The 27,763-nt window shown below is 40.1% G+C and overlaps 2 protein-coding genes and 4 non-coding genes across 6 annotated transcripts in view; 3 read left to right on the forward strand and 3 right to left on the reverse strand.

Annotated features, from left to right (window-relative positions):
* Positions 1-1,707, reverse strand: part of UBE2V2 (ubiquitin conjugating enzyme E2 V2) — a 34,450-nt gene extending 32,743 nt beyond the window's left edge. The window contains exon 1 of the mRNA XM_017831907.1: positions 1,524-1,707. Within this exon, the coding sequence (XP_017687396.1) occupies positions 1,524-1,551 (28 nt within the window). The 5' untranslated portion in view covers positions 1,552-1,707. The remainder of the gene's footprint in view (positions 1-1,523) is intronic.
* Positions 1,708-4,342: 2,635 nt separating this feature from the next.
* Positions 4,343-4,415, forward strand: TRNAA-AGC. Its single transcript has one exon. It is a non-coding gene; the product is annotated as a tRNA-Ala (tRNA).
* A 938-nt stretch (positions 4,416-5,353) lies between these two features.
* On the reverse strand, positions 5,354-5,426 carry TRNAA-AGC. The gene has a single exon. It is a non-coding gene; the product is annotated as a tRNA-Ala (tRNA).
* A 2,139-nt stretch (positions 5,427-7,565) lies between these two features.
* On the forward strand, positions 7,566-7,638 carry TRNAA-AGC. Its single transcript has one exon. It is a non-coding gene; the product is annotated as a tRNA-Ala (tRNA).
* Positions 7,639-8,030: 392 nt separating this feature from the next.
* Positions 8,031-8,103, forward strand: TRNAA-AGC. Its single transcript has one exon. It is a non-coding gene; the product is annotated as a tRNA-Ala (tRNA).
* Positions 8,104-15,192: 7,089 nt separating this feature from the next.
* MCM4 (minichromosome maintenance complex component 4) lies at positions 15,193-26,593 on the reverse strand. The gene is made up of 16 exons (XM_017831894.1): positions 26,509-26,593; positions 26,195-26,353; positions 25,297-25,460; positions 25,111-25,209; positions 24,871-24,966; positions 24,693-24,788; positions 24,115-24,253; positions 23,451-23,671; positions 22,807-22,927; positions 21,119-21,378; positions 19,001-19,366; positions 18,675-18,802; positions 17,143-17,350; positions 16,375-16,603; positions 16,132-16,265; positions 15,193-15,766 (listed from the first exon to the last, which is right to left on the reverse strand). Exons 1-16 carry the CDS (start codon positions 26,576-26,578, stop codon positions 15,674-15,676), a joined length of 2,583 nt encoding a protein of 860 aa, XP_017687383.1. The 5' UTR covers positions 26,579-26,593; the 3' UTR covers positions 15,193-15,673.
* Between the last annotated feature and the right edge of the window lie 1,170 nt (positions 26,594-27,763).

Here is a 27,763-nt window from a genome sequence, read left to right on the forward strand (position 1 = left end):
CTAGTCTTGTCTGAGATTTTTTTTTTTTTTTGGCGGCAGGGGTATGTAATTGATTGTGTATAGTTTTTCAGTGTTTGTAGCATGTTTTAAAGATTAAACCCAGCATGATAATGATGTAGTTGTAACACTTGGGTAGTAAGGAGTGATCTTTGCCATGTAAATGGCAAATTCAATTTTCTATGGCAGCTACTTGAACATACTCAGGCACTTCAGCAGGTTTTCTGTTGAAAACACTAGTTGGAAAACTGTGATACAAAATCCAGCTGAAGTAAAGCACTTTTTTTTTCACGTGATCTTATTTATGCAGTATCAACCACCTGATGTGGATGCTCATCAGGACCTAAAAGCACCTGCATACTTGATCATCTCTAGGACTTTAAAGCTAGTTAGCTAATCAACACTCATTATTCTACGGTAAACATCAATCATTTTTAGCAGTGATGACAAGGAACCTATTTAGACCAGGCACTCCTGAGTAACTTCCTGGTTGAGTACAGGGATTTTTTAAAAAAAACCCTCACCTTGTTTTTGTCTTTACCTTCAGAGAACATAAAGCTTTCCTTGTGGGAAGGTGTTAAGAGATGGCTACTATCAACTCAAATACTGCTATAATCCTAAATAACTGGTAAGCAACTCAGAGTCTGCATTGGATTTTGTTTTAGGTTGTCTAACACCATTAACATTTTTCCGTAACTTTTTATTCATTTGAGAAGTATTGAGGTAGCTGTAATTTTATTAACAACTTTTAGCAAGAAAAGCATTCATAAGCTACATAAAAGTAGCTCAGCTAATGCTAAAAGAAATCTATGAATTCCTGGGGTTTCCTTGTTTTACTTTTTCAGGAAAAATATGTAGCAATATGCAAAAATAACAAGGTTACAAATGCATAGGAGATGTGTTATTTCCAAAACTTCAGAGACTGCAAGGAGCTAAGGAAGAAGGGTGTAAGATGGAGCATCTTAGCCTACCCAGTTTCACCAAGCCTGCTGGCTGAGTAAAGCAAAGGTGGGCTTTCCCATCTACTAATAAAACTGCTTTTTCTTCCTAGTAGTTAACCTGATGTTTGGTGTCAAAGGTTCAGAGGCCAAGATTTTTTTAAAAGACAGAAATAGCTTCTACGTTTGCAAACAACCCTTATGTTTTATAATCTCCTTAAGAAAAGAAGGGAAGTGACAAAGAAAGATATTACATATCAAAATTATTTAGAAGTCATGCTCTCAAGTGTTAGAAACTACCAGGAATGTGGTTGGAAGATAAGAATTAAATTCATATTGATATACTTTTTTTTCAATTATGTTTTCCAGCCTCCACCCTCAAAGCAATGCCTAGGAAAATCCACAAGCATAAACCAAATTATGAATTTACATTATGAAAAAAACATTTAGGTTCATGTAAAGGCATACACACTTGGCTGTTATTCCTGCAACTTACCACCAGCACATTGGGAAGAATTAGGATAAAAATACACTCTTTCCAACATTACCTTCTCCCACAGGTTGGTGGCTTTTCTTTTGAAGACTTACCTGCCATCCCCACAACTGCCTCAAGCATTAGGAGGAGACGCAGCTACAGCATTTCCCTATTCACACGATGACAAACCTCCCAGCACAACCTGTTCACCATACCATCTCTAAAGAGAAAAAAAAAAGAGGGCAGCAGCTGCCCAGGGGGAGTCAGTTGCCATTGGAGTGGGTGGAAGCATGTGCATCTATAGAAAGTTCTGGAACAGGACAGGGTGTGCTTGGTGCCTGGGAAGGGCGGAGCAAGGGCTGGGTCCTGAGGGAGTGGGAATGTGGAAACAGGCAGGATGTCTCTGTTGGGGTTCTTGTGACCCTGAGTAAGTCCAGGCTGAGACCATGGAAAGACAGAGCAGGCAGAGGAGGTTTGTGCGCAGTCTTTTTACTCGGGGGCTTTCTGGTCGTGATGGTTAAGTGGGTCTCATGAAATCCAGTTTTGCAGTCATGGGGGTGTTTGTTTGAAGGAGGAGGTGCAGTGGGCAGTGCTGCTTCTCAGCAGAGGGGGTGGTTTTGTGGGTTCTTGTGGGGTTCTTGCCGCTCCTGTGCTGCGCTGCCATGACTCAGGCTCCAGCTCTTCTTCAATGGCTCTCAACAGCTGCAACCACGCTAGTCCTACATTGCATTAGTAAAAATTAAATAGCTGTTGTTTTCTTTCTCTTCTGCTACTGCTCATCCAGAGTTCTCTCAGAGTATAACACTGAGCCTGAGAAGTGAAAGAATCAAATCAGACGGTAATATGGATTGAAGAACTTGTTTAAGTGGGTGCTATCTTAAACTTGGTTGTGATGTTTTTGTGCTATACTTGTGTTTTGAGTACATTGTAAGCATGTATCCTTATCAGTGAATGCAGCTCTTCTACTGACAGGTCTCATTTCCCTGTTCTAGTTCTAAAATGGCTGTATGGTGGTGTATAAGATCTTGTAATTGTTTTACAACATAGGTGTTTTTAAGCCTTAGGTTCGTTTTGCTCAGAAGGAATACTAAGAAAAATTTAGAAAAAAAAATGACCAAGCACAAATTAAGAACTTGAGGATTATAGTTGTTTGGGTTTGATGGTTTTGTTTGTTTTGTTTGTTTGTGGTATTTTTTTTCAACTGCTTTGAAACAATTATAGCAAAGAGGTACATATTCCTAATGGAGAAAAGTAGTGATTTTTGTCTGTGAGTGATTTTGGAGTACTTAGTTTTGTCAGTCATACTGAGAGCAGAAGGTATTATGGCTAAAACAAGGTAAAATATTGAGTGGAATTTTTAGGTATCAAGTCAACTCATTTAGAGCTACAGCTGTAGTGTACTGAAATGTATAGTGCCAAACCATGGCATAACTCTGAGTCACTTCTGAAAGTGGGATTTAGTTATGATGAAAACATTCCAGAGCACCATAGTGTCTTAAGTGATGTGTTTCTAGTTACTGTATGACTAAGCAAAGGAACTGCTGAATATTTTGGAGCCCTGGGCACAAAATCCTACTGGGCGTGTGAGACATCCTAGAGTAGAAGTAGCAGTGAGCTTCCTTACTTTGCCAGATGTACTGACTTATGGGGATTTGGGTCAGCCATTTCTTTAAATGTCAGTGGTATCTGTAGAACAATGCCAGCTGTAAGAACTATTTCCTGTAAATTAATTTCAGATGCTTCTTTCCACATTGATTAGGTTTTAATAGGAGAGTGAGAAACATTTTTTTCCCAAAGCCAGCTCTTTCGATCAGAGTGAGGGAGCAGATAGTGAGATACTGGAGTTTTGTTAATGCGAGAGTCAGTACAGGGCTTTAGGTCCAGGGCTTTAGGGTTAGACCAAAGTTTGAAATTTGGTCATTGTGCTGTCTGAAATCACTAAGTCATTGGACAGGAAAGACTTGAAAAATTTTGTATGTCAGCGTGATTCACATGGCTTAAAGGATTTTGGGCAAACCAAGAGTTGTTTCTGTAATTTAATTTCAGGTACTCTTTTTTTTCCAGAAAGGCCAATTATTTAATTTTGTAAGTGTAGTGAAATTTCACAACTTTGTCTTGCTTTTTTGCTGAAATCAACACATTGAACAGAGTTTTCACTGCTCTTTCATTATAGTAATGCTTTATTATTTTTACATTTTAATTGCGTATTCTTGTTTTTTATATGTATGTGTGCATGTCTATCTGGTGATAAAGTCACAATGTAAAAATTTCTAAGAGATGTAAATAAATAATGTGAACTATTTCTTTGTTTCCCAGGGTTCTATTTGCCTGGGTGCTTTTTTTTTTTTACCTCCTTTTTATAATCTGAGCCCAGATTCTATTGCCAGAAGAGAAAGAACTGGAAGAACTCTCTACCTGTTCTGTCATACGTATATAATATTGTAAAATGCGGAGATGGGTAAAATCACTTAGCTGATTGTCTTCCACCTAGGAAAAATCTGTTTTGAAAATACACTATTTAAATATATCCAGATTCCTCTTAGCAGCAATTATTGTTTGGTGTGAACGTAAGTCTGCAGTTGCCTGGAAACACAGACTGTATGTTATCCAGATGCAGCTCACATGCTGTTACTTCAAGGAGTCCAGATTTCACGTTAGGCGAAATTCCCATTAAGGCTGTCAAAAGCAGTGCGCTTTAAGGGAGACTTAATTGTTTCTGCGTTTCACTGGAAGGTTGGGTTCTGTTATTGCCTACCAGGAACTTCAGTAGGGGATTAGAGGGGCTCTGACTGCCCAGCTACTGTGATTTTGGGGGGAAGGTTTTCTTTGTACTTGAGACAGCGGTTCAAATGCCGGAATGTTTTGTAGTGCTAGCCCGTCAGTGGGAAAAGTGAAAGTAGGAATGGTCGGTAAAAAGTCCCGGTAGTTACCCGGGGAATTAGCTCAAATGGTAGAGCGCTCGCTTAGCATGCGAGAGGTAGCGGGATCGATGCCCGCATTCTCCAGTTTTTCGTCTCTCCCGTGTTACTTTTCATCGGTACTGCGAGCATTTCTCCAATTACCGGTCGGTATTTTCTTTTCTGCTTTGGAAAAGAGAGGCTTGTATAAACTTCTATTTCATCGAAAATGAGAGTATCTTCTAGCACAAAAAAAAAAAAAGAAATAAATGCCTGTTAGTGGGTTTTAAAGAATGAAACAGAATTATGCTGACGTATGACTGTTCCTTATGATTTTTGGTGATAACATTCACCGTTTATACCACCTTATATTGTGAGGCTATTTTAAATTTAAATGTATTTTCCTTTAGCAGTTTTGTAAGAATTAGAATGAATCAATTTTAAGAAGCATATGCACAGTATGAAATAAATTTGTTTACGCTGATCAAAGTTAAGCTTTTTTTTTTTTTTTTTAAGTGCAAATTGGTTTCTTATCGTGGCTTGGGGAAGAAATTGAGTGAGACTGAATGTCCCTTGGAACTGCGGTTAGGAACAAGTGTGCCCTGCCCATCCTAGCTGCCGAGGGTGCAAGGCTGCTGTAGAGAGAGTAATTCTATGGCGAGCTGATGGTTGTAGAGGTGATTATAGACATTGCATCTTCTCATGGACAATTCCACTAACTTTTCGTATTATTAAAAAAATATTACTAATAAAAAAAGTTCACATTAAAACTCAATGTAATCATAAGGGACAGGCGTTATTGAGGTTCTATGCTGTAGTGCAGAAGAACCACTTCAGTATTAGATACTTCTGTGAAGGAATTGTTTTTCAGGGAGTATGCAAGTGTAATCCGTTTGTTAATTGAAATTTCTTGTACAGTTTTTTTTTTTATTTGCCTCATGAAATGGTCCGTTTTTTATCACCAGCTATGAATTTTCTTTCACGAACCTGAAGAGTTTGTGCAAGAAAACCTTCGACTCCCATTAATCTGCAGTCGGTCAAAACACTGGAGAATGCGGGCATCGATCCCGCTACCTCTCGCATGCTAAGCGAGCGCTCTACCATTTGAGCTAATTCCCCTCGTTCTGGCACTGCTAGGCGGGTTCGCTTCTGCTGATCCATACCTTGTCTGCCTCAGTCAGAACTACCTTCTTGAGTCAATTTGTTTAATAACACTGAATAGTCACTGTATTTATGTGGAAAGCCTGATAGCTGAAAAGTCAGAATATTCACTTGACATATGAGAAGTGTTTTCTGCTATGTTGCTTTTGATAAAACAACTTATTTTCCTAAACAATTCCTCCTTAGTGTTTATTCAGGAAGGAGAGAGAACTAAGTTTTTTTACATCTCTTACAAGTCTTTCTGTATTTGCACTGTAAATATAGAAAGTCTGCAATTAAAAGTCACTGAAGCATAGTAAGACTTTTCTTCTCCTTGTTTTTCAAGTCTTTAGTTGCTTTTCCAGGTTTATTCTCTAACTAGCTGTACATAAACGATAAATACAATGGTGTAAAAGTTCATGATTGTCACAGTTTACAGAGAGAAAGAATTAAAATGCTACATTCTAGATATTTCTACCTTTAGGTGTTGACTTTGATGATTCTAATAAAATAGTGTTGCATCTTAAATGCATGGGGTTACTAAGAACGTTTCAGAAATATAAAAATTAATGTCTAGTCATACTAACTGATTTTTCAGTAAGAAGCATGTTGGTAAAGCTCTATTCCCAGGTTATTAAATCAAAGAATGCTTTCTGGATTTAAAGAACAAAAATGTAGTTTACAGTGAGAGTGGATACACTGATATACTCTGTTTAAATGCAGAGGAGTAAATTCTGCTAGTAAACTAAAGTCTGTGCAGTAATCCCACAATACATGTGCTTGTGGTTTTCTCTAATGAATTTAACTTACTGGATGACAGCATCCAGTGAGAAGAAAATAAATTATGAAACTGAGCATCAGCTAGTAACAACTTATCTAAAGTAATGTAGTAATTCAAATCTGTCACAATTTAGATTCAGGCCAAGAGGTGCAACTAAAACTAATCAGTATTGCTGCAAACATTCTCCTAGAAGTTAAATATTCTCCTGCCTTACTTCAGTCTTTGCACAACAAAAAATAAAAACTTGCTTTTAATATTTCTTGCAGTGTATTGTTACTGACTTTATCTACCTTAGTTGAGTAAACTTGAGGGGGAAAGCAAATAATGCAAAAGCAGTTTCAGTCCTTCTCACAGACACGTACATATCTTAGGCTCATTGATGGCCCTCTGCACGCCTGTGGCTGGGATCTCTCCCATATCATGTTTCACAAGGTTAAGCTCTGTGTGAAGTTTTCTTTATCTATCCTGTGCAGTTTGAGTCATTATGAAAATGGCAGATTGCATCTCCCTGTTTTTCACCACCACATGTCACTCTGCTGCCACTGAAAAGGCCTAAAGCTTCACCCATTCAGCTCAAAGAAAAACAGTTTATTTAATGCCAAAATCAGATCAAGGTGAGGAAAGACCTCTGCAATAGTACTATTTTCAGTGATTAGAATGTGCATTTCATGTAATTCACAGCCAAGATCACATTGTGATCTTGAATTTGTTGTGATTACTCCTAAGTTTTTATGTAAAATGGTGAGTAAAACGTTCTGATTTCTTAACTTCCTTATCTACTATGTATGAAAATAACCTGACTTTCTTAATTCTATTTAAAAAATTTTCTTAGGGTATTTCAGCTGTGAAGGCTTTGTGTCCCACATGCTTTCATTTAACACAGATCACTTCAGTGCATCTCTTTCTCAATACTAATGTAAACTGATACAAGCTAATTTAATCAGGTTTGAGTTTTGCTTTCTAGATGGTCTTAGGGGATATCAGGGCAAATGCAAGTTGTGTGTTATCTTCAAGTTGCTCCACTGCATTGTCTGTGATGTGACTTCCCTCAATGTGGAAGGATAAATCTAGTGCGAGTTGGGTGGCACTGAGAGGCTGCAGGGCGTGAGTTTGTCGTGCACGTTAGCATGAAGTGCCTCGTCACATTACTCTGCCTTATCAAATTGCTTTTTCTGTCATCTTGGGCAAAAACATTGGTAAGCTCAAGGTAGAGTGGTGGTCAGGTGCTCTGAATGGCTGCCCCGGGGTTACTACTTCTCGTAAAGAAGCAGCGGTGAAGGGAAGGCAGTTTGTGGCCATTAAAGTCTATAGTTACAAGGTCGGGGGGGCTCAGACGGGGGGAATTAGCTCAAATGGTAGAGCGCTCGCTTAGCATGCGAGAGGTAGCGGGATCGATGCCCGCATTCTCCACTCGTAATTTTGTTTGCAGAGGGCATAAAACCGCTTCACCTTTAAAAAAAAAACAAAAACAAAAACAAAAACACTTTCATAGCGAGAAAACCAAGTGTCAGAACGTACTGTCTTTCATAAATGGGAAGTGAGCCCCCTTTTTTTTAATATATACACACCTGGAAACGTGTCTCGTGCTTTGCCTTGGTTTCTTACTAGTGGATTTGGAAATGCTAAATGAATCATTGCAAACTTATTATTTGACACCTGTTTTGGAATCGGCGTTGAATGTGTTTTCGTTTGTGAATAGAGAGGCCAGAGCAGGAGAGAAAACTGCGTTGTACCCCTGGAACAGCAGTTTCAGATTCGCGCTGAAGATCAGGGCCCTGTGGTCCCGGTGTCCCCCACGGGGCGGGGAATTAGCTCAAATGGTAGAGCGCTCGCTTAGCATGCGAGAGGTAGCGGGATCGATGCCCGCATTCTCCAGTGTTTTATTAACCTGGAGTTGTTACACCTAGACGTAAAAATTACCAAACAAAATGTGTACCCAGCTCAGTGAAACGACAGTTTTGTTTCTAAACGGAGTAAAATTCACGTCTTTCCTTCTTCCTTCCCTTCCTCTGCGTGCTTTACTACCAAAATCAGGCTTGTAAAACTGTGTATGTCAATTCTGTTGTGACTGTTGACTCTTCGAGGAGATTATAAGTCAAATTTAGCAGGAAGAGAATTCTGCAGTCTAACATTTTCACAGGCTTTATGAAAAACAATGTGTGGTGGTTTAACCCTAGCCAGCCACCAAGCCCCCCGCAGCTGCTCGCTCACTCCACCAGGGGGCTTGGGGAGAGAATCGGAAGGGTAAAAGCCAGAAAACTCGTGGGTTGAGATAAAGACAGCTTGATAGAGAAAGCAAAAGCCTTGCACACAAGCAAAGCAAAACAAGGAATTAATTCACTGCTTCTCGTGGGCAGGCAGGTGTTCAGCCATCTCCAGGAGAGCAGAGCGCTATCATGTATAATGTTTACTTGGGAAGATGGATGCCATCACTGCAAATCTTCCCCCTTTCCTCCTTCTTCCCACTTTATATACTGAGCATGATGTCATATGGTATGGAATATCCATGTGGTCAGTTTGGGTCCCCTGCCCCAGCTGTGTCTCCTCCCAGCCTCCCATGCACCCCCAACTTCCTTGCCAGTGTGGCAGTACAAAAGCAGAAAGGGCCTTGGTGTGAGCACTACTCAACAACAACAAAAATGTCTATGTTGTCAACCCTGTGATTTCTTGTCAACTGTTGTAAGAAGTGTGGACAAAGGTAATTTAGACATCTGTCTCAGGAATATCTAATGATGAATCTTTTCAGAGGTAAAAAAAAGATTCACCATCTTTTTACAATGGCCACTGGGTATATTCCAAGATCACTTCAAATAAGTGAATAGACTAATTATTTTTTTTCCTCTTCGTGAAGTGAAGGCAGGGTACAGTTTGGAATATTTCTCAGTAACATCCACCTTCAAGTTTTGCTGAAACAGTTATGCAAGGATTCTAACCTGCTCCTTGCTCTTGAAATAGACCATATAAAGCTGCTTTGTACAGCTGAGGAAGGTCAACATAGCATTGTACTTTTCTATTAAAAAATCACCAATACCACGCACTTGGGAATATTATCCCAGGGGAAATAGCTTACCTACTGGGGTTATTCTCATATATGCAGCTTAAACAGTGTTGAGCTTGCTTAGCTTTCTGATCAGCTTGGAGCTTCTCTTTTCAATTTTTGAGAGGACATCAAGAACAATAAGGAGGCATTTAAGTGGATTTCTACAGCTAGCCCCTGTATTGCTGAAAAGCTGGATCATGCCCAGAACAAAGTTTACTTCGTATTCATTTGTTTATATTGATTTTGGTTTGGATGGAGTGTTTATGTGTCATATAGATTTCGTGAGACTCTTCTAACAAGGGTCACTGAGGCAAATACTTTTTTAAAATGGCAGAAACTATGTGATGCTGGTATTTAGGTCTTATACGGTGGTGGAACTTGAGTGGAACTGTCAACCAAGCAGATGTTGACAGGACTATTTACAAAGATACTGTAAGGAGATGCCCAGAAAGGGAAAAGAAATCTGTCTATATAAATGTTCTTTGAGCTTTATTGTTACCAAGTACAAGCGTAAGAGCTTGTTCTTTGCATTCCGAAAGATAGACTAAGAACTAGCTGGATGATGGGGGCGCCTCCCGTTTCTTCATTTTCCCACCCACACATACATGTACAGAAGAGCAAAGATCACATACTATGTGACTAAAACTGAGACAAGGACATAAATACCAATGCAGGTAGCCAGCCTAACCTTACTATATTATTGGAGCTCAGCTCACTTGATGGACATTTTGTACATGGATATGTAGGCTCAATTCTCTCTTAATTCTCTCTGGCTTTAAATAATGGATGTAGTAACATGCAGTTATACTCTGGAATGGTATTTGCATTCTCCTGGTTCAAGTCAGGATCTGGTGCTGCCGGAAAAGACTGGTGACTGGAAAAAACTGTCTAAGAACTAGAACCAGGAAGAAAATATTCCCTGGCTTCCAATTCAGTAAGCTTGTGCCAACCATTTCTTCATTGGTGAGTGGTCTGTTGTGGTTACGACTTTGGGGATTGGGGGAAGAAATTATATTTGAGTACTACAGCACTGGGCACTATGAAAGACTATTAGAAGGAAAAACAGCTTTTTAGTATCTCTAAGAATTGGACAGCTGAAGTCAGAAAACAACGTGCACCGGAACTGTACTAAAGTCAACTTCTTAAAATGGAGGGAGGGTAAAAGCTCCTCTACTTCCTAACATTTCTTTTAGGGGCCATTAGATATACTCTCTGACCTGTCTTCCACATAAGAAAGTTTAGTAGCTTTCATACACCAAGTTATTTGTATTTTTAAGAGTTTAGATACTATCTGACCTAGTTATCTTCAATAAACAAGGCTACCAAAGACTGCATCACTTTTGCTTCAGAGCTAGGAAAGGTTTTAATTATTAAAGGAAACCTCTAATATCAAGCGTTTGATACTCAGTCAACAGTGACAAAGAGGTCTTAGGTAGGTGCATAGGAAATTTGATACAAATTGGTCAGTAAGTTGCACCAATTAAAAGCCTGCTTCACACTAGAAAGAAGTTTGTATGATAATAGTTAAGAAATTGTTGCACCACAAAACCCAATCAAAAATATGGGGGGGTTTAATCGTGTTTATAAAAGAAACAATTTAACCTGAAGATGTAGCAAGACTACCAAAACAGTTTATACAGGCATTACAGTAGTTCCCCAGTGTGATTTGTGCTCATGAAATATGGTAATTGGAACTCTATGCTTCATTAGAAAAGAGCTTCACATTCAGGAAAAGCAGTCCAAACCTAATCCTACCCTATCGAGTTGAAATGTGGGGCATGATCAGGAATCACTGAACAAACCAAGTGAGTATTTTCTCTGCAATCAAAATATAGGACACAGAAAGCTTTAGGGTTCTGCAGAATAATTACACAGCAATTACATAAATATAGTAGGTCTTCTGCTCAGATTTCATGAATTACTATTTTTCATTGTAGCAAATACAATGCTCTTATTTTCCTTATTAATTTGGAGTCCAAAGATGCCAGTCACAAGGGGATTCTGGGAGTGCTTATTGCGTAGACAAACTGCATTCTCAAAGCCTTACAACCCACAAGTAACTAAGTTTTTTGGTTTTGAGAATTAAATAGTTCAAGCTGGTGTCGGGCTGCCTATAAACATTGTAGTAACGTGGCCATGCAAACCTGAGAATTAGGTGACAGCTTCTATATTGACTGTCAGTTTACCTCACAGATGATAAATTCCATGCTTTTAAAGTAAATTATAAATGTATTTTTGCAAGACTACATGTGATCTTGCTGAGCCAGAAAAAAAATGCAAAATGCTTATTTTCTTCAGTCCATATTGCTGTATCCAGACAGCAAGTTACAAAGCAGCTCTAGTTATAAAATTAGATAAATACAGTGCAAAAGTGGGATAGAATCACTTCCCTGACCAGCTATTTGACATGCAGTCTTCAGTGCACTTTCCTGAGATTCCCGAGATTTTCTTTTCCTGAGATTCCTTAAGTCCTAGGGCCTTCTAGGAAGATAATACTGCAATTCCAAAGTGACTACCAGAAATAAGACTGACGTTTGATGAGGCTGAACATAGTCTTATGGATTACACTATCTCAGTTACGATGTGCATGTGATAACCTTGTCAGGTGTTTATCACTTAGATGACATCTGTTCCTGAAGTGCCTAACAAAACTAGGGATGACTAGCATTGAGTCACTTTCCAGTCAAATCTGTGCTTGCAGAGAAATGAAGTACCAGCTTTGAAACCAGTAACAGTGGTAGCAAATGACATTCTTCAGTTTTATCTTGTACTGGTCACTTCGACTGGTTCTTTTGGAGCCAGTCCAGTTTAATATGTTTATCCATGATCTGGATGAGGGGATCAAGTGCATCCTCGGTCAGTTCACAGACAACACCAAATTGGGCAGGAGTGTGGATCTGCTGGAGAGCAGAAAGGCTGTGCAGAGGGATCTTGATAGGCTGGATCAATGGGCCAAGGCCAATGGTATGAGGTTCAACCAGGTCAAGTGCCAGGTCCTTGCACTTGAGTCACAACAAGCCCAGGCAGCACTATGGGCTGGGGAAAGAGCAGCTGGAAAGCTGCCTATCAGAAAAGGACCTCTGGGTCCTGGTCGACAGCCATCTGAACATGACCCAGCAGTGTGTCCAGGTGGTCAAGAAGGCCAATGGCATCCTGGCCTGCATCAGCAATAGTGTGGCCAGCAGGACCAGGGCAGTGATTGTTTCCCTATACTGGGCACTGGTGAGGCTGCACCTCATTTCAGTTCTGGGCCCCTCACTATAAGAGGGACATTGAGGTGCTGGAGCATGTCCAGAGAAGGGCAGTGGAGCTGGAGAAGAGTCTGGAGCATAAATCCTATGAGGAGCAGCTGAGGGAGCTGGGGTTGTTTAGCCTGGAGAAAAGAGGGGAGACCATATTGCCCTCTACGAACTACCTGAAAGGAGGTTGTAGTAAGGTGAGGATCAGCCTCTTCTCCCAGGCAACTAGCAATAGGACAAGAGGAAATGGCCTCAACTTGCAACAGAGGAGGTTCAAGTTGGATATTAGGAAAAATTTCTACACTGAAAGAGTGGTTAAGCATTGGAACAGGCTCTAGGGAACTGGTGGGAGTCACCATCCCTGGAATTGTTCAAACAAACTTTACAATATGGTTTAGTGGGCAGGGTGGAATTAGGTCAAAGGTTAGGTGTTGTGGTCTTGGAGGTCTTTTCCAACCTTTGTGGCTCTATGATTCTCAAAGTGACTTACTACAAATAACTTCTGCCAGAAGGCTTATAACTTATTTTAATACCTTTCTTAGAATGTGTAAGACTTTAACGCCTTTCTTATATGTTGTTTCTGGCATTAAGAATATCAAGTTTCTGGCAGGAGTGCTTTCCCCTGGTTGCATATAACAGTCTTTAAATGACTTGAGATTTTTAAATAAGCTTAATTATAACTACTAAAAGTATAGGGTAAATACAGCAGTAAATTATGATACAGAGTTTAACACTATTGCATAAAGTAAGGACACTCAGCTTAAGTAAATTTCATCTTCCTTTTGCTTTGTGTACATTTCAAATTAGGATATGGATGTTTAAGATCTTGTAATTGTTTTTTTTTTCAAGAAAAGACTGTTTACAAACATTTCCATTCTATCTACCTAATTACAGAGTGACACTTGAAGTCCTTGATTATTAAAAAAACCCAACTAAACAAAAACCCACTACAGACAAAATAAATCAACTCTAGCAACTACTATACACAGGCTTTAAGAGCCATCTAGTGGGATTATTCTGCAAGTAACACTGTAAACACTGAATAGAGCAATTCCTAATGAGCATTTTACTTAAAAAATAAGAGGCAACCAAAAAACCAATCAAATTATTAGAATATGGTGAATTAAGAGTCACGTTAACTCAAAAGGGAGCTGAAATTTGTTTTACACACAACACTTCTTTCCATTTCCCATAACACTTGATTGTGGCTACACAATTCAATATGCATTAAAAATTTGCAAGTAGATGAACAACCAATTTGTGTCTTACAGTAATAGTTTCCATATTGACAGACAGTTTTAAGGAATGTTGCTGATGTAGTCAGATGCATTATATTTATTTTTTTTAAACTCCATATCAACTTTCTTCAGCTCAAAAACATGTTTAAGAAACTTTGTTGGTGCTGTTTTGTCTGACAAGAGAAGGTACCAGGTAGTTCAGAAGGACAGTCTTATAGCTTATGAGAATAGAAAAACAGGGGAGAGAAAGGTTTATGAACTGAGGTAGTACTTTAGGGACCAGTGTCAATGAAAAAAGTATGCAAGTGATGTTTTCAAAAAGTAAAAAGCTTAGAACTGTATCAGTCTCAGCTAAAAGGCAGATTAGTAACTGTGAATTAAAGATCTGGTACAATGGGGAAGGAAGGAAGACATCATTAGACTGTTGTATTGTAAGCAAAATATATAACATAGCAGAGAGGAAAATAAGATCTCACAAGGCAGGTGCCACTAGAGTATTTATGATCCTGGAATTTAGGGGAGTTTGGAATTTTATTTCACAGACATCTTTTGAAGAAAAGTGTCAAGCTCCTGGGATCTAACCTTACTTGTATCAAACTTTTAAGACTTGAGTCACGGAACCTAGACTTCCTCTACAGAAAAGCACAAGAAGAACTACATCCTTCCAGTCCCTAAAACCCAGGAAGATGAGATGATAGTGACTTGCATACTAATAAACAAGACGGCTGTGGATTAACTTGATCCTTCCAACATACACTGTATTTTTATTGTAGGTTAGACTGTTTCTTCCTTCTACTAAAAAGCAAATCAGTGAAAATTCAACTAAAGGTAAACAATATCTTGATCAAATAATGAGCCAGCAGCAAGAAAAAATTGGTTTTAAGGGCCCCTCCTTTTTTGGGGAAAATTGCTTCCATTCTGTTAGAAGCAGTAGCACAGAACACAGGAATAACTTAGCTTAAAAGAGCTAAGTGAGCTGGTGAGATGAGCCTGGTGTTGTCTGTACCAAAGTGAATTTGGGAACTCCTGCTCATGCAGCTGTGAAAATAGCAGCTACTGATGTGCAATAGCTGAGGGAATCTACCCCAGATACGGTGTGGGAAGATTTTCCAGTCATGCTACTGGACCTTGTTCTTTCAGAACTGATCATATACCATTACACCAAAGGTGGGCATTCTAATTTATCCAGTCATACTTAAAATTTAAGCAAGGAAATGTGGTTTCAGGTAGAATCTGCCTTTTTTACATTGAGGATACTTCCACAGTACACTCAAGTCAAAAAAAGAAACAAAAAACCAAACAAAACCGCAAACAAACAAAAAAGGAAAAAAGCAAAGCTCCTTTTATGCTGTCACAAGGAACTTCTGAAAAATTTCAGAATTCTAGACTGAAAAGTGCTCAGCACAGGATATGCTAATTTTTACTTGAAATGAATGCTAAAGAGCCCTTTTAAGTCAAATAACTTTATTTCAGATTACAGCAATACTAATAGTCAAACTATTTACTAAAAAGTCACTTAGAGGAATTTTTACAATTCAATTGGAAATACACGCAACATGGTTATAGCACGTTCTAAAAAACCTCATAAAAACACACAGCACTTGACATATTAGTAATTACATTTAGCTAAAATGTAAATAGCATTATTCAGACGAGGATGTTTTAGGTCCTCAGTAATATCTTGAAATGACAGAAGTGCCACTTAATTGTCACTACACTTGTCATAGCAAATGATAGCCCTAATCTTGAAAATTTTGCAGACTGGCAATATAGTAAGGCAAAGTAAAGCCATGACAGTTGGCTGGCAAGGAAAGGCTATGCCTGTCATAGCAAATGATAGTCCCAATCTCAAAGATCTTGCAGACTGACACTATCTTAAGTAAGGCGAAGTAGAAGTCGTGACAGCGGCCTTCCACAGATAGGTTGACTCACAGCAGTCTCACAGTCTTTCCAGTCACAGTCAAGAAGTCATCATCAGCCAAGGCACGAAGTGCTTCTTCAAACATTTCCTTCGTGACAGCCTTGAAGAAAAGAAGTAAATCAAATAAAGATGGGGTAATATTTCAAAGACAGTAAAAATTCCTTACTTTCTACCAATTTTCTTTTATTTTCTTTTCTTAAATTTTTATTTGTTCTTTTTGCAATTGGAAACCTGACCTGGAACCCTGAAGCTGAGTTTGCTAATTCAGAAGCCAGAATAAACTTAAGATAAATATTTGAGTTGAATTTGCTGTATCTGTAGTAGAACTGGCTTTCTAGTCACGCGGACAGAAAAAGTTCATGTTTCCCTTTCCCACCATAACGTGATTTGAGGACAAGAATGTTCATTTGGAAAAACATGCTTTTAAAAATTAATGAAAAGGTAAAAACAAAGCAGGAAACTTACTGTATCAGACTGGGCTCGGAGATCATCGAAAAGCTGTTGGTACTTCAAAGATGGTGATTTACCCTTTGACTGGATAAGCTTCCTTAAGGCTTGAGCCAATTCCTCTTTCCGCTTACGAGCTGTTGCGCTCATTCCTTATAAAAGGAAAGAAAATACCTTTTAGTAATCAACTGAGGAGGACAGGTTAAGTTACATTCTAAAAATTACAAAAGCCCAATAACAGCCCACTGTGAAAACACAAACCTGTAGTGAGAATGGATATGTCCACAATTCCAGTCCTTGGATCAGTAGCAGACTGTTTCAGTGCTTCCCGATGGAGGCGTCTTGCTTCTTCTACATCAATTGTTTCAACTTTCTCTGAAAAGCGCACCTTGGCGTGCGCCTCTGCCAGCCGGATCAGGGACTCAAGCTGTCGAGGATACGCAGAAACCATTCCCCTGCCACTACCAATCTTCCTCATGTCCACGTATGCCTGAAAAGGAGACAGTTGTTAAATACTTCAGTAAATCTTGTTATATTCAGTCTTTTTCAGAGTCCACTTCATCCCACAACTCCTATTTCAGAACATGAACAATTCTGGTAACCCAAGTCCTGCATTTCTGCTCATGCACCTTCACAATTCTTCTGTAGTGACGGATAACCACATCACGTTACTTCTTTCTGTTATAAAGCAATTAGGCCATGGTAACAAATCAAGTTTTGAATCACTTTAAGAATGTAGGACTAGTCTTACATAGCAGTACTTCTGTCTGTAATGACACATTTATTTTGTTTCAGTAGAATTTAATGCGTTTTATGTGATGGAACCAAACCAACACCTCTGAAAGCTAAACATGAGAGTGCAGAATGAGTTCTAATCTGATCCCTTTTTCCTTTTAAATGCTGTTGGATTTCAAAAACTTTTCAGGATCTTACAGAAAAGTTGTATGTAGATAAGAGTATACACGCTACGGAATTCCACTTCTGACCAGTCAGGAAAGACTCTGAACGTTCTATTAGCAACTCCTTTACCTCAATAAGGGCTTGGCTTGCTTCTTCACTTAATCTGGGATTTACATAACTACGAGCATATGCAATGTAATCCCTCAATATTGCCATATCCATGTATTCCTCCTCCATCTTCTCTTCACTTTGGTAGTACAGTGAAACCAAATGGCGAGCAAGACGTCTGTCATAAGCTTCATCACGTGGATCCAACATCAAAAAGATCAAGTCAAATCTGAATGGGATAAGTAATCAGCATTAGTGTGCAGACCTTCTTGTCATTTAGGTAACTTGGTTTTTACAGGGGTTGACTTAACAAATACAGGTAGGAGTTACCAGATTCCTCCTCTAAATAAAAGCTGTTCTATTAAACTGAAAAGAAAATTTTCCATGAATTCTCAAAGTATAGAACAGCACAATGGATTTACTTTCATCTTATGGACTTGAAATCTTTAAAGTGAGGTACATTCCGAAAAATTCAGATTCCATGTTCAAGGCTGACGGTTTTATTTTCTTAAAAAGAAACCCACACACCAAAAAAGTACCCCTGCCACAAGCAAAAAATCCCCCCACATAACAAATGCACAGAACAAACTGCTACTAAAGAAACTGTCCTGAAAGGCAACAGCAAAGATGGCACGTACCTAATTATTTTATGCATATAAAACCCCCTAAGTAAATAAATAACATATAAATAAAAAAGCACTTGTAGTTTAGTCCTGAAGAAAATGGTTTATAATTCTGCAAACAATATATTCAACTAGTCTCAACTATAAGCAGACATGAATAATGTATTTTTAGCCAGCCAATCATTTATTTTTGTAAGATTAAATCCAGTAAGAGGTGGAATTGAGATGCTGCTCAAGCCTAGTTTCATCCAGTACATCTGCACTAAGGTACCATCTGTTATTAAGTGGTTAAATTAAGTAGCTCTTAATTGAAATCTAAGCCGTGTGTACTCGGGATATCCCGTATACTATCAGTGTACTTCAAATTTGCAGTTAGTGTGGGAATTCCTAACAAGATAAATTGCAGAACATAGTTAAAGTTTCTGTCAGCAGACACTAAATGTGGCTCCAGTAGCTATGCCCAAATGACTAGCTAGCATAGCCACTTCCCCAGCTAAGTTTACAGAGCAGTATGAAGCAGGCACAGATCTTCAGATTCTACCACCTCTGCTGCAACTTCCCTGATCATCAGTTTCACTTTAAAAGCTTTATAAAGCTAAGAAAAGCATCCTGAGTTTTTGTGGAAGTTATCAATACCTTAAGATTCAGAACAGCTCTTTTCTAGGAGATGATTATGAAACAATATAGAATTAAAGAGAGAGATCCTACAGATCTTCTCACCCCTGATGTTCAAAGTCAGCATGCAAAGACCAAAAAGCAGTTCCCTGCTCATACAGAAGCTGTAAGAATAGCATTTAAAATAGGTGTTACAAAAGTTTTCCACTATGCTGCAAGCAACAGAGTTGTTCTGTTCTACTATATTTAACCATTTTCACAAGAGGAAGTAAAACACCTCCTAAAAATGAGACATCCAAGGCAGGAGTTCAGTACCTTGACAACAGTGTATGAGGAAGCTGAATGTTTTCAATAGTAGTCTTTTTTGGATTCCACTGTGATTCTATAGGGTTAGCTGCTGCCAGGATAGACGTACGGGCGTTCAGTTGGCAAATAATTCCAGCCTGTCAAAAAAACACTTCTGAAACCAGCTGCATCTATGTGCCACCAAAATCTTTTTCCCCCCAACTTCATGAGATCACCAATGTTCTTAGATGGGTTCTGCAGTGAAAAACTGCACTGCAAAAGCCTTTGAGTAAAGCAAGAGCAAAAGCCTCTAGGGATACTTCAGTCTGCTCTGAAAGATTTAAACAAATATTTACCTTTGCAATGGAGAGTGTCTGTTGTTCCATTACTTCATGTAGAACTGATCTTGTGCTTTCACTCATTTTGTCAAACTCATCGATGCAGCAAATGCCATTGTCACTAAGGACTAGAGCACCTGTCTGAAGAACCAGTTGCCGTGTTTCTGGATCCTTCATCACATATGCAGTAAGACCAACTGCACTTGAGCCTTTGCCAGAAGTATACTGGCCTCGAGGAACCAGGTTATACACATACTGGAGCAGCTGTGATTTGCTAGTACCAGGATCACCACAGAGAAGAATGTTGATCTCTGCACGAAAATTGCCTCTTCCTGTGTGAGTAAAATCCTTTCTTGATCCCCCAAAAAGCTGAAGCAGGATACCCTATAAAAATCAAAACATCATGTCTTGGATTTGCTCTGTTAGCTATTCAACTGTTCAACTGAAACATCTAATAAACCAAAATAGTACTAAAATTACCACAACTCAGACATGAAACGAAACACTTGAAACTGGTTTTAGATATCTTTTAAAAGGGTTCATTCTTTATAGACATCCTCAGTTCCAGTTCATTGCAAACATATAGTTAAACTGCTAGGTCCTACAAACTCAGCTTCTAATTGAAGTCTGAAATTAGATTAGTTCCAAATCTGTTCCAAAACTTAGGTAATCAAAAAATCTGACAAGAAATTCTGCTGATAATACAAAAGGAAGAATAGACTATTGTTTTCCCTAAGGCTATGTTTAATCTAGGACCAAAGTACTATTTCAAATCATTAGAAAAGTTCCATTTATCATTTTCTTTTCAGGCAAACTGCTTTACTGCATTCACAACATTAGAGTTCTTTTCTTGCTCATAAAGGTGTAGTCTAAGGTCTCTTATTTCATTGGACTTTACCAACACTTCCTCCTTTATATTTCCTAAAGTAAGCTTATACTTCCAGTGTTAGTAAAGAAATTAAAGTAACTACCTTCTAGTATTTTGAAAGTACTGGAATTATTAGTATAAATACATGCTTGTAATTTTATTAGCCAGAATTATCAAGAAGGATTTGTTTTTTCCTTTTCAACTTTACTAGATTAAAATTTCACAATTTCCCAGTATTCTTTCTGCATTTTTTTTCCTCTAGCAGGATATATATGCTAGAAAGTCAATGAAAAGAAGTGCTAATCAGTGACAATGATGGCTGGAAACAGCAAGGAAAACCATACACTATTTAATTTAAAGCCTCTGCACAACTTCTTACAGCAGAGAAACCTTGTGGAGGCATGGAGTGAGCATTAGTTCTGTTCTCATTCACTTAAAGCAACTTGAAGCAGTCAGTAAAACATGATCAGTAATTATAAAGAACCTTCAGGTTGCAACCTAAAGAATCTCCTTTGATGAAGGGTCCTCAGCTTTCCTCAACTCCACCAGTCACTAGACTTGATGTGCCTTACTAGTGTGTCAAGAAGGTATCAACAAATGGAATAATCATTATTGTATTTCCATTCCAGCAGAAAATTATAGTATGGTTTTGAATTCAACTTTCAGAAACCTGTGAACTATGATAATGTATAAATCTATAAAAAAAATCCCAAAGAAATATACTTGAAAAGGATGGTTTGATGCCTGATAATGCCTTGAGACCTGCTACTAATTGCAGCTTTTGCAATGATGTTGTAGTACCTCAGTTGAACACTTTATTAGAACAGTCCATTCTTGGATATATCTAAGTAAATGTTTTGATACCCCATAATTCAATCAAATGTCATTTTAAAGCTAGTGTTCTCTTGTGAGCAAGCACTTACTATGTTACAGTACTTATTTTTCTTTGATCATCAGTAATCTGAACATTTATGAAATGTCCAAGATGCATCCTGCAATTAAGCTTTCCCCATTCTGTTGCCTTCCTACCTTTTCAATATCTTTCCTCTAATTAGCACTCCTTAATACCATGGAAAGAATTAAAATACACTTAGAATAAACCTCTAATCCTGACAAGACCATAACATTTTAAGACTGCTCAAGATACAGTTTTTTGAATTTTTAAGCTTCAGGGTATTTTTAGAACAAACAATAATTACAAATATACTCACATACAAAATACTGACATACAAATACATGTCTTACAAGAGAAAAATAAATTCTTTTACCTTTTTGATATCTTCATGCTCATAGATACTTGGAGCCAGTGCTAAAGAAAGTCTCTCATATATGTCTGCTTTTTTAGAAAGCTCTTTGAGAATTTTCACACGTTCCTCTGTAAACATTTTTTGCTCCGTTTCCTCATCGACACCATGCAGGCGTTTTGAATCTGTCTTGCGATAGTGTATGACATCAATGTGGGTCTTATACACGGACTGTACACTGCTGACACGTGGATTAACTCGAATTGGGACTGCCCGGTAGATACCTGAAACAATTTTTAATCGCAGCATTAGATATGGAGAAATGTGATAATCCCAACCCCAACAAATTTTATAAGTTCCCTTGAAGAGTACAGGTTTTCAAAACAGCCTAAATACTTTGGTCAGTTTATTTCTCAGTATAAGTCATACAGAAGGCAGTGGAACATATTTAAGTCATCTAGACCCTGTATTTGCAGGTACATGTATGTGTTTAACATTCGTACCAAAAGTGTTCTCAACAATAAAAACACTTCAGCATTTTTTGAAAGAAAATTAAGGCTTGATGCATTCAAAATTCCTGTTCCAGTGTCTAGTCAGCCTTTCCCCCGTTTTGAAGGGTTTTTTAGCAGCTTTCTAATACATCTCGAGCAGCTACCAGTACAGCAGTTCTTTTAAAGCAAAGTGGTTTATAAAATGTGGTTGCAGTATCACAAGACCTACTCTATATTATCACTCCCCTGACTGCAGACACTATTTAAGATACTGCCTCTTCTTCACCTACAGTTTCAGAATGACTGAATCATCAAGGTCAGACAAGCTGGAGACTGTCTAACACAACCATGGACTCAAACTGGAGTCAACTGGAACAGGTGCCAAAGGCTGTGTCCAGTCAGATTTTCGGTACCTTTAAGGATGGAGACTCCACACAGCCTCGCTAGGCAACGCGTGCCAGGGCATGACCACCCAAACAGTAAAAAAGTTCTTATTTTTAACTTTTTAAACTGGAATTTCCTGTATTTCACCTTGTGCCCTCTGAATGCCACTGGGCATCGCTAAGAAGAGTGTGGTTTTGCCTTCTTTACACTACTACCCCCCCACCCACACCAATCAGGTACTTAAAAACACACTGCTAAAATCCCCAAGCCTTCTATTCTCCAGGCTGAGCAGTCCCAGCTTTCTCAGCCTTTCCATGTATGACAGAGGTTCCTGTCATGATCACAGCCCTTTGCGAATTCACTCCTGTATGTTCATGTCTCCCGTGCACTAGGAGACCCCACAACTGGACCCAGTACTCCCCCAACCTGCTGGCAATACTCCTAATGCAGCCCAGGAGGCTCTTGGGACCACAGCCATGTGGTCTATCAAGCTCTGCTTCCTTCCAGTTTTGCTTCAGTCTACAAGTTCGCTGACGGTGCACCACAACACTGTCCCAGTTAGAAAAAGTTTCCAGGATTATTAGCTCTATCACCTTCCCCAGGGGTCAAGATGAGGCTGACTGACTTGCAGTTCCCCAGGTCTCCTCCTTACTCTAGAGAGTGACATTGGGTTTTTTCCAGGATCTCAGCCAGTCATCATGACTTTTCAAAGATTGAGTGGCCTTACAAAGAAAGTATCCAGCTCCCAGCTCTTGCAGGTGCATCCCATCAGGTCCCCTTTAGAAAGAATTATGATCAGTGAAAAAGAAGGATGCAAATACTCCAACCAAATTTTACCTGTGACATTAACTCTGTCACCTGGCTGCACTTTATCAACAAGGTCATTGTGAGCAAACAGCACAACTGTATGTGGGGTCTGCCCAGCTGGCATATCTTCAGGAGACTCCTGCAGTTTGATCTAGCAAAAGAAAAAGAAAAACCATTTAAGTTTCAGTTTCAAAAACCCAAAGGTTTTCCACAGAGCAGACCAAAGATTTTTGTATTAGCACAGTCTTCAGCATCATGTGAATGAGGAACATTGCTGAAGAACAACATATCCCCACCCAAACCGCAAAACTGATTACTGCTTAAAAGACATGATGAAAATGAGAATTCTGCTGATTGCTGGTGTGGCTAAAATGCTGTTGCATACAAGGCTCATCTAGTTTAGATAAAAAGGGACATATTATATATAAAGGGGCTTCCATGTACAAACATTAAGAAGTGTACATACTTCTTTTCATCCTTTTAATGCATTTCTTCTCCAAAGCAGATTTACCATTTCACTAAGTTTTTTCACCCATTTTCATGTTCCAAAACACTTTTGCTTTCCAAAACATTCAGTCACAAGATACATAATTCATACTACTGATGATTTTAGGAGGGTGGAGGAAAAAAAAAAAACAAAACTGTTTCATTTAGCCACTACTAAGCCAACATACCATCTGTTTGTCAGAGAACATGGATCGATTGTGAATCAATGCCATACTGTGCGTTGTGTTACAGTTCTTGCACACTGATGGTTCAGCAATCCTGCCGCGATCGATTTCTACTCTGGTGGTGAAAGCGCAAACCTGGCATTTAAAGAATGCTTCCTGCATCTCAGGAATTAACTGAGAGCTTCTGATGACCATGCCACTGATGGTGATGAGTTGATCAATGTCTACAAAATTATAGAGACTCTTGTCATGACTTCATTCTCCTAAAATTTAAATAACCTTCAAAATTTAATGTTAGATTAGTTTTTAGGCAGGAGGTAGACATTCAGTTAGCTACTTGTATTTTCTTTCAGAAAAAGCAAAAAGAATCGTAAATGCACAGTACAAATATTCTAATTTACAGGAGTATTTACACAAAAAAAAGAATTCTTTGCACTTGCAGAACTAAGAACTTGAGTAGCTGATGATAGGAAAGATTTCCTTTATGAATAGATCATTCTGCATATGGGTTCTAAAGTATTTGTTTCTGAAACAGACATATGAACAGAAGACATTGGTCTGCATGGACCACAAGTAGTTTTATATGGCCTTAATGTAATTCTAGGCTAGCATTCATTAAGTATATATAATTGAGATCCTTTTCTGACATGGTAAGCAAAGAGTTTACCTTCAGGGTTTAGACTTCTCATATTCCTAGTCTTCAATGCATTATATGGCCTTACTTGAATTTGATGTTCCAGTATTGAATCAGGGTAACGATCAAAAAATATCTCATTGGCAGCCATGTCAAATGTTGGGATAACTTCCTGTATAAAATTGTTAAAAACAGTTAAGCTTACAAATTAAAAAAAAATAATCACAGAGTGAAGTAATTTTGCATAAAGCATTTAATGTGCTGCTGATCAGCCACGAATTACTAAAAAGTTATGCCATCTGAGCATTTTCCTATGTAACAGAAAACTTGCTGTTCAGATTGGATTTATTCATTTACTTCAGTATTGCAAGGGGAAGGATGGAAGCACAAGACTAGATATTGCAGATCACTGGTTAACTTTGCATGCATCAGGCACCCACTGTATCCATGATCAACTACTATGATACGAGACATTTTGTATTAAGTAAAATAAAAAAGCCACTGAGATGGCACCGAACATACAAAGTACACATTACATTTAAACAAACATATTAAGTCCCAAAACTATGAAAGGGCCACTTGAAAGCCAGAAAACAAGTGCACTACTTCACCTGAGGGTAGCAGATCAGTTGCCTGTAGAGATTTTCATCAAATGATCTTAGATGATCACAGTTTACGTTCAGGAATGGTTCCCCAACAATATTAATCTACAAGGGAGTTTAGAAATCTTTAGCTCAATGGCATGCAAGACTGAAAAAGAAAAGTTAGATTTCAGTGCCTTACAAGTACCTCTTGAAGTCGCTGCATATAGCGTGGCTCATTAAGATCCAAGCCAATGTCTTCATCCTCTTTATCTAGTGGATCGATAAAGCGCTGAAGAAATCTCTAAATGTTAGGGGTAACAGGGAGACAGACAGGAAAGATAAGCAGAATAAATAGTAGAAACGCTTACTTTGTATCAGATTCAACTAATATTTAAGTCAAACTAGCTTCTTATTTAAAAAAAAAAAAAGCAGGTTGTTAACCTACCTGAAATTTTTCTTTGCATGAGGCTACATTAACATCGGTTCCCCAAATAACAAGCCTTTGTCCAAGAGATTGCTTGGTTGCCACTATATCCTCAGCCAGCTGCATGGAAACAAATTGAGCATATGCAAATATGGGTACGTCTTTAAAAAGAAGTTGTCAGATACAAGATCTGAGACATATACCTACCCCGTCTGAGTGTAAATCAACTTGTCTGGCTTTACGGGCAGACCCAAGATCTGGCCTCTGCCTAACGGGAGTTCCTCGGACACCGCTTCGTGGAGTACCCTCTACCCTGGAGCTGGGTGTGCCATAAGTCAAAGGTGAACTGATATCGAAGTCAAGAGGAATTGCTATAAAGGGAAGTGTTTTGTAATGATTATCAAGACATTTTACACTGAGAGAAGACTAAAATTCAGCCTCTGCATTTGTCTCATAGTTCTTTTAACTCTACTGTCATAAAATGACTGGCATCAATTCCAGTGTTTTGTCAAAACAAACAATAAAGGTGTTCCAAGTCTATCTAGAACTTCTCTTTGCATTAACATCTTAAAGATCCCAAGTGCTAGTAAAGCTTCACTAGAAAACTTTTGAGCAGTACTGCAATTTAAAACTACATGGGTGTTCAAGCATAAAAACATACAGCATTTTAGATGAAACACATTTTTCAGTATTTTGGAGGCTGTAAAGCAAGTGACACAATTAAAAGCTACTGGAATTGAAAACGATCCTATATATAAAAGCAAGTAAAGCTTTTTATAGCTAGCAACCTAATTCTTTCTGCAGTAATAGCTTTATTATTTCTAGAAATACACGAGAGAAAAAAATTAAGGTATGATCGCCGATACATACTCCCATGGTAACTAGAAGCTACAACAGCGATCTGCACCCCTGACGCTGACTAAGCTTCTGTAGTGTCTAATACGCTAAAGTCAAATGAGAAACTTCAGACAACAGGAATTTTCTCCTCAAGTATTTTCCAGCCAGGTCCATTCTGTATACCAGCTCGCCACAGAGCAGCGCAGGCAGCTCCCAGGCTGCATCACGGCGGCCAGCACAGCCCCAGAGCGGCCCCAGCCCAGCGTACCGGAGTGGCGGAACTGAGGGGGGCTGGAGAACAGCGCGTCGGCGGCGCCGGGGCTCTGCACGTCGGCGGCCGGCGACGTGGGCAGGGGCTGCAGGTCCCCGGTGGAGGTGGAGTCGTCCGCCCGACGCTTCTGGGAAGGAGGAGAGCGAACATCTTGCGCTGCAAGACACAAGCGGACCCGGGGCCGGCATTACAATGGCCGGGCCACCGCACCAGGCGGACCGAAGCGGAGGCGCCGGGAAAACACTCCCGGGGCGCGGCGGGCGGCCCGCTCCCCGCGGCCCCCGCCCCGCCAGCCCCTTCCCGCCACTTACGAGTCGGGGGGTTGCTGCCCCGGCCGCGCTTGCCGCGGCGGCGGCTGGGGGTGGAGGCCGGAGACGACATGGCGCTGCTGCGGCTCCCGCGGCGGTCCTACCTGCGGGCAGTCGGCGAGAAGGATGAGCGCGGCGGGCGCCCCGCCACCCGCGGAGCCCCGATCCCAGACCGACGGGTTTCCCTCCCTGTCCCTCCCTCGCCGGCAGCGCCCCCCGCCCGGCGCCCCCTCCCACCTCTGCGGGCACAGAGACACCGAGACCCTCCGCGCCGAACCCTGCGGCGTGCGCGGCTCTCGCGGGCTTTCTGGCCAATGGCGAGGCGCGATCGCAACAGGAGCACCCAACGGAGGCAGAAAGGGGGGATGCGGACGGGAGAAGGAAAGGAGGAAGGAGATAAACCCTCCGAACCCGAGAGGTGAGGGCCGCGCCTTGCTTGACCTGCAACAGTAGAGAGAGAAGTATAAGGCAGGATACTATTTGTGCTACGATAGGGAGGCTGCCCTCAGGACTGCAACATCGCCCACCCCCTTCAGTCCATTGTGGAACTGCCCGCACCGGGCCGAATTTCGCGGCAAAACTAGCGCTGCAGGGAGGCGTGGTGAGGTCGGAGCGGCCCATTCTGAGCAGAGGGGGAACCACCACTGTATCCGATATTACCGCATCCCGTTCTGGGCTCCTCAGTACGAGGGACAGAGAGCTCCTGGAGCGGATCCAGCGGAGGGCGACTGAGATGTTTAAGGGACTGTAGCATCTCTCTTACGAGGAAAGGCTGAGGGAGCTGGGCCTGTTCAGCCTTGAGAAGAAATGACTTGAGAGGTGTCAAGAGGGTGGAGCCAGGCCATTCTCGGTGGTGCCAAGCAGTAGGATAAGGCAACGGGCAGAAACTGATGCACATGAAGTTCCACCTGAATATGAGGAGGAACTTGTTTATTGTGTGAGATACTGTGCACTGCAACAGATTGCCCAGAGAGGTTGTGGAGTTTCCCTCCCTGGAGATCCTCAACAACTGTCTTAGACACAATCCTATGCTTTGGGATAACCCTGCTTGAGCAGAGGGGTTGGACCAGATGACCCACTGTGGTCCCTCCCAGCCTTACTCATTCTGTGGTGTTAAATGTGTGTGTCCTGAGTCCATCCTGCGACGAGATACACAAAGATGCCCCGAAACGCCCTTCCCTGCCACCACCCCTCATTCCTCCCTCCCGGAATGCTCCAGCTGAGGATTCTCCTGCCCCCCGCGCTCAGCAGTCCGTGT

The sequence above is a fragment of the Lepidothrix coronata genome, unplaced genomic scaffold, assembly GCF_001604755.1.
Source record: "Lepidothrix coronata isolate B3197 unplaced genomic scaffold, Lepidothrix_coronata-1.0 Scaffold6, whole genome shotgun sequence".
NCBI lineage: Eukaryota > Metazoa > Chordata > Aves > Passeriformes > Pipridae > Lepidothrix > Lepidothrix coronata.

Bases quoted from the DNA above. Each gene is read 5' to 3' on its own strand.
- MCM4 (XM_017831894.1), bottom strand. From the start codon at position 26,578: ATGTCGTCTCCGGCCTCCACCCCCAGCCGCCGCCGCGGCAAGCGCGGC. The intron at 24,967-25,110 runs GTAGGTTAACAA...CCTAACATTTAG, and splicing joins CATGCAAAGAAAAATTTCAG to AGATTTCTTCAGCGCTTTAT. The intron at 24,254-24,692 runs GTGAAGTAGTGC...AATTTTATACAG, and splicing joins AACTGATCTGCTACCCTCAG to GAAGTTATCCCAACATTTGA.